This window comes from Rhinoderma darwinii, chromosome 4, assembly GCF_050947455.1.
Source record: "Rhinoderma darwinii isolate aRhiDar2 chromosome 4, aRhiDar2.hap1, whole genome shotgun sequence".
Lineage (NCBI taxonomy): Eukaryota > Metazoa > Chordata > Amphibia > Anura > Rhinodermatidae > Rhinoderma > Rhinoderma darwinii.
In genome coordinates this window covers 197,129,359-197,142,220 of record NC_134690.1, presented here as the reverse complement: position 1 = coordinate 197,142,220, position 12,862 = coordinate 197,129,359, and the positions used below count along the sequence as shown (strand labels likewise).

The following is a 12,862-nucleotide window of genomic DNA, read 5'->3' as shown; positions in this document are numbered from 1 at the left end:
ATAGTGGACATATCTGCAGAGTATACATATAATATATAGTGGACATATCTGCAGAGCAAACATATAATATATAGTGGACATATCCATACAGTCTACATATAATATATAGTGGACATATCCATACAGTCTACATATAATATATAGTGGACATATCTGCAGAGCCTACATATAATATATAGTGGACATATCTATAGTCTACATATAATATAGTGGATATATCTATACAGTCTACATATAATATATAGTGGACATATCTGCAGAGCCTACATATAATATATAGTGGACATAGCTACACAGTCTACATATACTATATAGTGGACATATCTGCAAGGAATACATATAATATATAGGGGACATATCTATACAGTCTACATATAATATATAGTGGACATATCTGCAGAGCCTACATATAATATATAGTGGACATATCTATATAGTCTACATATAATATATAGTGGACATATCTATAAAGTCTACATATAATATATAGTGGACATATCTGCAGAGCCTACATATAATATATAGTGGACATATCTATACAGTCTACATATAATATATAGTGGACATAGCTACAGTCTACATATAATATATAGTGGACATATCTGCAGAGCCTACATATAATATATAGTGGACATAGCTGCAGAGCCTACATATAATATATAGTGGACATATCTGCAGAGCCTACATATAATATATAGTGGACATATCTGCAGAGCCTACATATAATATATAGTGGACATAGCTACACAGTCTACATATACTATATAGTGGACATATCTGCAAGGAATACATATAATATATAGGGGACATATCTATACAGTCTACATATAATATATAGTGGACATATCTGCAGAGCCTACATATAATATATAGTGGACATATTGATACAGTATACATATAATATATAGTGGACATATCTGCAGAGCCTACATATAATATATAGTGGACATATCTATATAGTCTACATATAATATATAGTGGACATATCTGCAGAGCCTACATATAATATATAGTGGACATATCTATACAGTCTACATATAATATATAGTGGACATAGCTACAGTCTACATATAATATATAGTGTACATATCTGCAGAGCCTACATGTAATATATAGTGGACATATCTGCAGAGCCTACATATAATATATAGTGGACATATCTGCAGAGCCTACATATAATATATAGTGGACATAGCTGCAGAGCCTACATATAATATATAGTGGACATATCTGCAGAGCCTACATATAATATATAGTGGACATATCTGCAGAGCCTACATATAATATATAGTGGACATAGCTACACAGTCTATATATAATATATAGTGGACATATTGATACAGTCTACATATAATATATAGTGGACATATCTGCAGAGCCTACATATAATATATAGTGGACATATCTATACAGTCTACATATAATATAGAGTGGACATAGCTACACAGTCTACATATACTATATAGTGGACATATCTGCAAGGAATACATATAATATATAGGGGACATATCTATACAGTCTACATATAATATATAGTGGACATATCTGCAGAGCCTACATATAATATATAGTGGACATATTGATACAGTCTACATATAATATATAGTGGACATATCTGCAGAGCCTACATATAATATATAGTGGACATATCTATATAGTCTACATATAATATATAGTGGACATATCTATAAAGTCTACATATAATATATAGTGGACATATCTGCAGAGCCTACATATAATATATAGTGGACATATCTATACAGTCTACATATAATATATAGTGGACATAGCTACAGTCTACATATAATATATAGTGTACATATCTGCAGAGCGTACATATAATATATAGTGGACATATCTGCAGAGCCTACATATAATATATAGTGGACATAGCTACACAGTCTACATATACTATATAGTGGACATATCTGCAAGGAATACATATAATATATAGGGGACATATCTATACAGTCTACATATAATATATAGTGGACATATCTGCAGAGCCTACATATAATATATAGTGGACATATCTATACAGTCTACATATAATATATAGTGGACATAGCTACAGTCTACATATAATATATAGTGGACATATCTGCAGAGCCTACATATAATATATAGTGGACATAGCTGCAGAGCCTACATATAATATATAGTGGACATATCTGCAGAGCCTACATATAATATATAGTGGACATAGCTACACAGTCTACATATAATATATAGTGGACATATCTGCAGAGCCTACATATAATATATAGTGGACATATCTGCAGAGCCTACATATAATATATAGTGGACATATCTGCAGAGCCTACATATAATATATAGTGGACATAGCTGCAGAGCCTACATATAATATATAGTGGACATATCTGCAGAGCCTACATATAATATATAGTGGACATAGCTACACAGTCTACATATAATATATAGTGGACATATCAGCAGAGCCTACATATAATATATAGTGGACATATCTATATAGTCTACATATAATATATAGTGGACATATCTATAAAGTCTACATATAATATATAGTGGACATATCTGCAGAGCCTACATATAATATATAGTGGACATATCTATACAGTCTACATATAATATATAGTGGACATAGCTACAGTCTACATATAATATATAGTGGACATATCTGCAGAGCCTACATATAATATATAGTGGACATATCTGCAGAGCCTACATATAATATATAGTGGACATATCTGCAGAGCCTACATATAATATATAGTGGACATATCTGCAGAGCCTACATATAATATATAGTGGACATAGCTGCAGAGCCTACATATAATATATAGTGGACATATCTGCAGAGCCTACATATAATATATAGTGGACATAGCTACACAGTCTACATATAATATATAGTGGACATATCTGCAGAGCATACATATAATATATAGTGGACATATCTGCAGAGCCTACATATAATATATAGTGGACATATCTATATAGTCTACATATAATATATAGTGGACATATCTATAAAGTCTACATATAATATATAGTGGACATATCTGCAGAGCCTACATATAATATATAGTGGACATATCTATACAGTCTACATATAATATATAGTGGATATATCTGCAGAGCCTACATATAATATATAGTGGACATATCTGCAGAGCCTACATATCATATATAGTGGACATAGCTGCAGAGCCTACATATAATATATAGTGGACATAGCTACACAGTCTACATATAATATATAGTGCACATATCTGCAGAGCCTACATATAATATATGGTGGACATATCTGCAGAGCATACATATAATATATAGTGGACATATCTGCAGAGCCTACATATAATATATAGTGGACATATCTGCAGAGCCTACATATAATATATAGTGGACATAGCTACACAGTCTACATATACTATATAGTGGACATATCTGCAAGGAATACATATAATATATAGGGGACATATCTATACAGTCTACATATAATATATAGTGGACATATCTGCAGAGCCTACATATAATATATAGTGGACATATCTATATAGTCTACATATAATATATAGTGGACATATCTATAAAGTCTACATATAATATATAGTGGACATATCTATAAAGTCTACATATAATATATAGTGGACATATCTGCAGAGCCTACATATAATATATAGTGGACATATCTATACAGTCTACATATAATATATAGTGGACATAGCTACAGTCTACATATAATATATAGTGGACATATCTGCAGAGCCTACATATAATATATAGTGGACATAGCTGCAGAGCCTACATATTATAGTGGACATATCTGCAGAGCCTACATATAATATATAGTGGACATAGCTACACAGTCTACATATAATATATAGTGGACATATCTGCAGAGCCTACATATAATATATAGTGTACATATCTGCAGAGCCTACATATAATATATAGTGGACATAGCTGCAGAGCCTACATATAATATATAGTGGACATATCTGCAGAGCCTACATATAATATATAGTGGACATAGCTACACAGTCTACATATAATATATAGTGGACATATCTGCAGAGCCTACATATAATATATAGTGGACATATCTATAAAGTCTACATATAATATATAGTGGACATATCTGCAGAGCCTACATATAATATATAGTGGACATATCTATACAGTCTACATATAATATATAGTGGACATAGCTACAGTCTACATATAATATATAGTGGACATATCTGCAGAGCCTACATATAATATATAGTGGACATATCTGCAGAGCCTACATATAATATATAGTGGACATAGCTGCAGAGCCTACATATAATATATAGTGGACATATCTGCAGAGCCTACATATAATATATAGTGGACATAGCTACACAGTCTACATATAATATATAGTGGACATATCTGCAGAGCATACATATAATATATAGTGGACATATCTGCAGAGCCTACATATAATATATAGTGGACATATCTATATAGTCTACATATAATATATAGTGGACATATCTATAAAGTCTACATATAATATATAGTGGACATATCTGCAGAGCCTACATATAATATATAGTGGACATATCTATACAGTCTACATAGAATATATAGTGGATATATCTGCAGAGCCTACATATAATATATAGTGGACATATCTGCAGAGCCTACATATAATATATAGTGGACATATCTATATAGTCTACATATAATATATAGTGGACATATCTATAAAGTCTACATATAATATATAGTGGACATATCTGCAGAGCCTACATATAATATATAGTGGACATATCTATACAGTCTACATAGAATATATAGTGGACATAGCTGCAGAGCCTACATATTATAGTGGACATATCTGCAGAGCCTACATATAATATATAGTGGACATAGCTACACAGTCTACATATAATATATAGTGGACATATCTGCAGAGCCTACATATAATATATAGTGTACATATCTGCAGAGCCTACATATAATATATAGTGGACATAGCTGCAGAGCCTACATATAATATATAGTGGACATATCTGCAGAGCCTACATATAATATATAGTGGACATAGCTACACAGTCTACATATAATATATAGTGGACATATCTGCAGAGCCTACATATAATATATAGTGGACATATCTATAAAGTCTACATATAATATATAGTGGACATATCTGCAGAGCCTACATATAATATATAGTGGACATATCTATACAGTCTACATATAATATATAGTGGACATAGCTACAGTCTACATATAATATATAGTGGACATATCTGCAGAGCCTACATATAATATATAGTGGACATATCTGCAGAGCCTACATATAATATATAGTGGACATAGCTGCAGAGCCTACATATAATATATAGTGGACATATCTGCAGAGCCTACATATAATATATAGTGGACATAGCTACACAGTCTACATATAATATATAGTGGACATATCTGCAGAGCATACATATAATATATAGTGGACATATCTGCAGAGCCTACATATAATATATAGTGGACATATCTATATAGTCTACATATAATATATAGTGGACATATCTATAAAGTCTACATATAATATATAGTGGACATATCTGCAGAGCCTACATATAATATATAGTGGACATATCTATACAGTCTACATAGAATATATAGTGGATATATCTGCAGAGCCTACATATAATATATAGTGGACATATCTGCAGAGCCTACATATCATATATATAGTGGACATAGCTGCAGAGCCTACATATAATATATAGTGGACATATCTGCAGAGCCTACATATAATATATAGTGGACATAGCTGCAGAGCCTACATATAATATATAGTGGACATATCTGCAGAGCCTACATATAATATATAGTGGACATAGCTACACAGTCTACATATAATATATAGTGGACATATCTGCAGAGCATACATATAATATATAGTGGACATATCTGCAGAGCCTACATATAATATATAGTGGACATATCTATATAGTCTACATATAATATATAGTGGACATATCTATAAAGTCTACATATAATATATAGTGGACATATCTGCAGAGCCTACATATAATATATAGTGGACATATCTATACAGTCTACATATAATATATAGTGGATATATCTGCAGAGCCTACATATAATATATAGTGGACATATCTGCAGAGCCTACATATCATATATATAGTGGACATAGCTGCAGAGCCTACATATAATATATAGTGGACATAGCTACACAGTCTACATATAATATATAGTGGACATATCTGCAGAGCCTACATATAATATATGGTGGACATATCTGCAGAGCATACATATAATATATGGTGGACATATCTGCAGAGCATACATATAATATATAGTGGACATATCTGCAGAGCCTACATATAATATATAGTGGACATAGCTGCAGAGCCTACATATAATATATAGTGGACATAGCTACACAGTCTATATATAATATATAGTGGACATATTGATACAGTCTACATATAATATATAGTGTACATATCTGCAGAGCCTACATATAATATATAGTGGACATAGCTACACAGTCTATATATAATATATTTGAGGTAGATATGTTATATTCTGGCCATATTATACACATCACACATAAGAGTCTAGAACTGTGCGCAGAGCCGCAAACAACAGAGCAGCACACAAGCAGCTGGATACACAACGCCATAATCACTGGAGACTATACATGGGGTGAGAGGACGCAGCCAACCACGAAATACAGAGAACAGGCCCAACTCTCACCTTCCAGAAAGCGGCTCTCTCCGCCGCCCGCCATCTTCCACCTTACTCCATGACAAGGGAGTGGTAAAGAGTGAGGCGAAGCCGCTGCGGGGCTTGTAAACAGAAAACGAAGGGTGACAACAGTAGCAGTGAGAGGCCGGGGTGTCAGACAGGCCTCAGCCGGGAGAGGATACAGGAGGCCGCAGTTAGAGTGGTGGGAGGAGCCTGACACACACACATCTACAGAGCCGGGGAGGGGGACGCGGTCGGGACTGCTGCAGCCAGGAAAATGGCTCCAGAGCCTGACAGCTCCACACTGAACGTGCAGTGCAGCGCCACCTGCCCTCGGAGGCTCGGCTTCCGCGCGCAGCTATGCACAAGACTACTACCTCGACACTCCGTGTTGGGTAAAAGTATTACTGCGGTCCCTAAGATTCTCAGAAGCAGGCCAGTGGTTAAGGACTATTCCAGAATTAAAATAAAAGATCCGTAAATATAAGTCTTAGAGTCGTGTTATGCTTTCCTTGTCTGGTTTTGTGTTGACGTCCATTTGCCATTCAGGAGACTGAGAAAGTTGAGTGAAAATCCTTCATGAGAGTTGTAATGGCAGCCATATTGGTTGATTTCCCATCATCGCAATATTTTTAGTTTATGTGATCATTTAACCCCTTCAGGACTGAGCCTGTTTTGGCCTTCAGGATGAAGCCGATTTTTCAAATCTGACATGTGTCACTTTGTGGTAATAACTCCGGAATGCTTTTACCTATCCAAGCGATTCTGAGATTGTTTTCTCGTGACATATTGTACTTTATGTTAGGGAAAAAATTTGGTTGATAAATTCAATATTTATTTGTAAAAAACACCAAGATTTGGAGAAAATTTGCAAAAATTAGCATTTTTCTAAATTTAAATGTATCTGCTTGTAAAACAGATAGTAATACCACACAAAATAGTTACTACCGTGTTTCCCCGATAGTAAGACACCCCCGATTGTAAGACGTATCGGGGGTTTCAGGGGGGTCGGCTAATATAAGCCGTACCCCGAAAGTAAGACATATGTCTTACTTTCGGGGAAACAAGGGGGTATTGCCGCCTCCTGCCCACTTCCGCGCCGCCCCCGGATATATCCGTCCTCAGCAGCTGCTAGTTCGCGCAGGAGGAAGGATATATCCGTCCTGTGATGGCGCGGGTACTGAGACTGTACCCACGCGATCAGCGGCAGGAGCACGGCTGTTATACACAGCCTGGCTCCTGCTGCAACTGCCGGAATCGAAGCGCGCGCCGATTCCGGCAGTTTAACCCATTAAATGCCGCTGTCAATAGTGACAGCGGCATTTAATGTGTTTGACAGAGGGGGGAGCTCCCTCTGTCACCCGATCGGCGCCCCCGCAAACAAATCGCGGGTCGCCGTCGGGTTTCCATGACAGCCGGGGGTCTAACAAAGACCCCCAGGTCTGCCTTCAGCATCTGCCTGTTAGGCGATGCCGGAGGCATGACCTAATAGGTTGCCTGTCAGATTTACACTGACAGGCAATAATGCTTCGGTATACTAAGTACCAAAGCATTATATATGCGATCGGCACATCGCATAGTGAAGTCCCCTGGTGGGACAAAAAAAAAAAATGTAAAACAGTTAAATAAAGTTTGTGAAAAAAAATAAAATAATAATTCGACAATTTTTTTCCAATATAAGACATACCCCGAAAGTAAGACATATTGGGGCTTTTGGGGATAAAAAGAAAGTAAGACACTGTCTTACTTTCGGGGAAACACGGTAGCTAACATTTCCCATATGTGTACTCTATATTTGCATCGTTTTTTTGAACATTCTTTTATTTTTCTAGGATGTTACAAGGCTTAGAACTTTAGCAGAGATTTCTCATATTTTCAAGAAAATTTCAAAAGGCGATTTTTACAAGGACCAGTTCAGTTCTGAAGTGGCTTTGAGAGTCTTATATATTAGAAAGTCCCCATAAATCACCCCATTTTGAAAACTGCACCCCTCAAAGTATTCAAAACAGCATTCAGAAAGTGTATTAACCCTTTAGGCGTTTCACAGGAATTAACCCGTTCCCGCTCCTGGACGTGCTATTAGGTCATGGTAACTATAGCGTTCGCGCTCCATGACCTAATAGTACGTCTCGGGAGTAACGGCCGTTTCGGCCGTCCTCCCGACACATACAGGAGCTGTGACAGCTGCTGTCTCGTACAGCAGATGTCACAGCTCCTACAGCGGGGACCGATCGCTGTGTCCCCGCTGATTAACACCTTAAAAGCCGCGTTCTATAGAGATCGCTGCTTTTTAGGGGTTAAGCTGCCATCGCCGGCCTGCTACACGATAGCGGCCGGCGATGGTGACTATGGCAACCGGACACCAAACAATGGCGTCCGGCTATGCCATAGACGGAAGCCTAGTGGGTCCTGACAACGTCAGGACCCACTATGCTTGCTGTCAGTGAGTAGCTGACAGTTCTAATACACTGCACTACGCATGTAGTGCAGTGTATTAGAATAGCGATCAGGGCCTCCTGCCCTCAAGTACCCTAGTGGGACAAAGTAATAAAGTAAAAAAAAATATGTGTAAAAATAAGAAAATAAAAGTAATAAAAGTAAAAATCCCCCTTTTTACCTTATCAGTCATTTATTTTTAATAAAAATATATAAACAAACAAATAAACTATACATAATTGGTATCGCCGCGTCCGTAACGGCCTGAACTACAAAATTATTTTGTTATTTATCCCGCACGGTGAACGCCGTAAAATAATAATAAACCGAACCACAATCACAATTGTTTGGTCACTTCACCTCCCAAAAAATGGAATAAAAAGAGATCAAAAAGTCGCATGTACCGAAAAATGGAACTGATCGAAACTACAGTTCGTTACGCAAAAAATAAGTCCTCGCACGGCTTTATTGATTGAAAAATAAAAACGTTATGGCTCTTAGAATAAGGCAACACAAAAAGTAAATGATTGTTTACAAAACGTATTTTATTGTGCAAACGCCATAAGACATTAAAAAAAACTATAAACATCTGGTATCGCCGTGATCGTATCGCCCCGCAGAATAAAGTGAATATGTCATTTATAGCGCACGGTGAACGCTGTAAAAAAATATAATAAAAAACAATAGTAGAATTGCTGTTTTTTAGTCACCACGCCACCTAAAAATAGAATAAAAACTGATCAAAAAGCCGCATGCACCCCAAGAAAACTGCAAAGAATTCCTCAAGGGGTCTAGTTTCCAAATTGGGGTCACTTTTGGGGGGTTTCCAATGTTTTGGCACCACAAGACCTCTTCAAACCGGACATGGTGCCTAATAAAAAAGAGGCCTCAAAATCCACTAGGTGCTCCTTTGCTTCGGAGGCCGGTGCTTCAGTCCATTACCGCACTAGGGCCACATGTGGGATATTTCTCTAAACTGCAGAATCTGGGCAATACGTATTAAGTTGCGTTTCTCTGATAAATCCTTTTGTGTTGTAAAAAAAATGGAATAAAGAGGATTTTCTGACAAAAAAATAAAATAAACTTCACCTCTACTTTGCTCTAAATTTCTGTGAAACACCTAAAGGGTTCATAAACTTTCTACAATACTTTGAGGGGTCTAGTTTCTAATATGGGGTATTTCATAGGGGTTTCTAATATATGGGCCCCTCAAAGCAACTTCAGAACGGAACTGTAACCTAAAAAAATAAATAAATGAGGCAATACTTCGCTTCTTACATTATACTGATAATGAGCCGTGCCCACCCCGAGATGACCCCAGTTTTGACCGTTTGTATAAACGGAGACCCCTATTAGACCGTTTCAGTGCCCGGTTTTCCAAAGCATTCACCCCCAAGAAGTGTATTTCTATTGATGAGTCCCTGGTACATTTTAAAGGGAGGGTTCAATTCCGCGAGTACCTGCCGGGTAAGAGGGCAAGGTATGGCGTGAAGATGTATAAGCTTTGCTAGGGTGCATCAGGGTATACCTACAGGTTTAGGATACATGAAGGAAAGGCCACCCCCAAACCAGACTGCATCCTGGACTACAAAAGGTACATGGGAGGGATGGACTTGTCAGATCAAATCCTGAAGCCCTACAGCGCCATGCGGTGTGGTATAAGAAGCTGGCCGGGCACATCATACAGGTGGCATTGTACAATGCGTACGTGCTACGTCGATGTGCAGGCCAGACGGGAACTTTCCTGGAATTTCAAGAGGTGATTATCAAGAACCTAATCTTTAGGGACCAAGAAGGGGGGGCACCCAGTACTTCTGGAAGCGAGGCCACACGCATCGTACCAAGGCGGCAACACTTTCCAGGAGAAGTTCCCCAAACTGGCAAGAAGGGAAAAAGTCAAAAGAGGTGCAAAGTCTGCTATAAGAGGGCGATAAGGGATGACACAATATATCAATGTGACACGTGTCCCGAATAACCAGAGCTCTGTATGAAAGAGTGTTTTAAAATTTATCATACATCCCTTGGTTTATAATTTACCCCAATTTTACTTACCCTGATGCACTCCACACAGCTTATCCCCCTCGTCTTTCCCCTCTGAGCCCTGCTGTGTGCCCAGGCAGCTGATAACAGCCACATGTAGGGTATTGCCATACCCGGGAGAACCCACATTACAGTTTATGGGTTGTATGTCTCCGGTCAAAATGCTCACTACACCTCTAGATGAATGCCTTAAGGGTGTAGTTTTTAAAACGGGGTCACTTCTTGCGGGTTCCAACTGTACTGGTACCTAAGGGGCTTCTGCATACATGACTTCGCACTAGAAAATCCCCAGTAGGCCAAATGGTGGTCCTTTCCTTCTGAGCCCCCCCATGGGCCTAAACGGCAGTTTATCACCACAAATGGGGTATTGCGGCACTCAGAACAAATTGCGCAACAGAATGGGGTATTTTGTTTCTTGTGAAAATAAGAAATTTTCAGCCAAAACTACATATTATTTGAAAAAAATAATTTTGTTTTCATTCCCAGCCCAATTCAAATAAGTTCTGTGAAAAAACTATGGGGTCAAAATGGTCACAACACCCATAAATGAATTCCTTGACGGGTGTAGTTTCCAAAATGGGGTCACTTCTGGCGGGTTTCCATTGCTTTGATACCTCTGAGGCTCTGCAAATGCGACATGGCACCCGAAAACCAATCCAGCAAAATCGGTACTCCAACAAACACATAGCGCTCCTTTCCTTCTGAGCCCTCCCATGAGCCCAAACGGCAGTTTATCACCACAAATGGGGTATTGCCACACTAAGGACAAATTGGGCAACAAAATGGGGTATTTTGTTCCCTGTGAAAATAAGAAATTTTGATCACAAATGACATTTTATTGGACAAAATGAAATTTTTTTCATTCCACAGCCCAATTCAAATACGTGCTGTGAAAAAAACTGTGCAGTCAAAATGGTAACAACAACCATAAATGAATTCCTTGAGAGGTGTAGTTTCCAAAATGGGGTCACTATTGGGGGATTCCTACTGTTTTGGCACCTCAACACCTCTTCAAACCTGGCATGCTGCCTAAAATATATTCTAATAAAAAAGAGGCCTCAAAATGCACTAGGTGCTTCTTTGCTTCTAGGGCTTGTGTTTTATTCCACGAGCGCAGTAGAGCCACATGTGGGACATTTCTAAAAACTGCAGTATCTGGACAATACATATTTAGTAGTGTTTCTCTGGTAAAACCTTCTGTGTTACAGAAAAAAAAATGAATAAAATTGAAATTCAGCAAGAAAAATGAAATTTGCAAATTTCACCTCCACTTTGCTTTAAATTCCTGTGAAATGCCTGAAGGGTTAAAAAACTTTCTAAATGCTGTTTTGAATACTTTGAGGGGTCTAGTTTTTAAAATGGGGTGTTTTATCAGGGTTTCTAATACATAGGCCCCTCAAAGCCACTTCAGAACTCAAGAGGTACCTTAAAAAAAAGGCTTTTGAAATTTTCTTAAAAATATGAGAAATTGCTGTTTATGTTCTAAGTCTTGTAACGTCCAAGAAAAATAAAAGAATGTTCAAAAAACGACGCCAATCCAAAGTAGACATATTGGAAATGTGAACTAGTAACTATTTTGGGTGGTATAACCGTCTGTTTTACAAGCAGATGCATTTAAATTCTGAAAAATGCTATTTTTTCAACA

At 37.2% G+C, this 12,862-nt stretch overlaps 1 protein-coding gene across 4 annotated transcripts in view; it reads right to left on the bottom strand.

Moving 5' to 3' along the window:
• Positions 1-7,311, bottom strand: part of SENP6 (SUMO specific peptidase 6) — a 123,445-nt gene extending 116,134 nt beyond the window's left edge. For 2 of the 4 annotated variants that reach the window (XM_075862039.1, XM_075862041.1), the window contains exon 1: positions 6,751-7,310. In XM_075862039.1, coding sequence (XP_075718154.1) covers positions 6,751-6,784 — 34 coding nt within the window. In that variant the 5' untranslated portion in view covers positions 6,785-7,310. Of the gene's footprint in view, positions 1-6,750 lie in introns of all 4 variants that reach the window. The other 2 variants (XM_075862040.1, XM_075862042.1) reach the window with 2 other exon arrangements.
• Between the last annotated feature and the right edge of the window lie 5,551 nt (positions 7,312-12,862).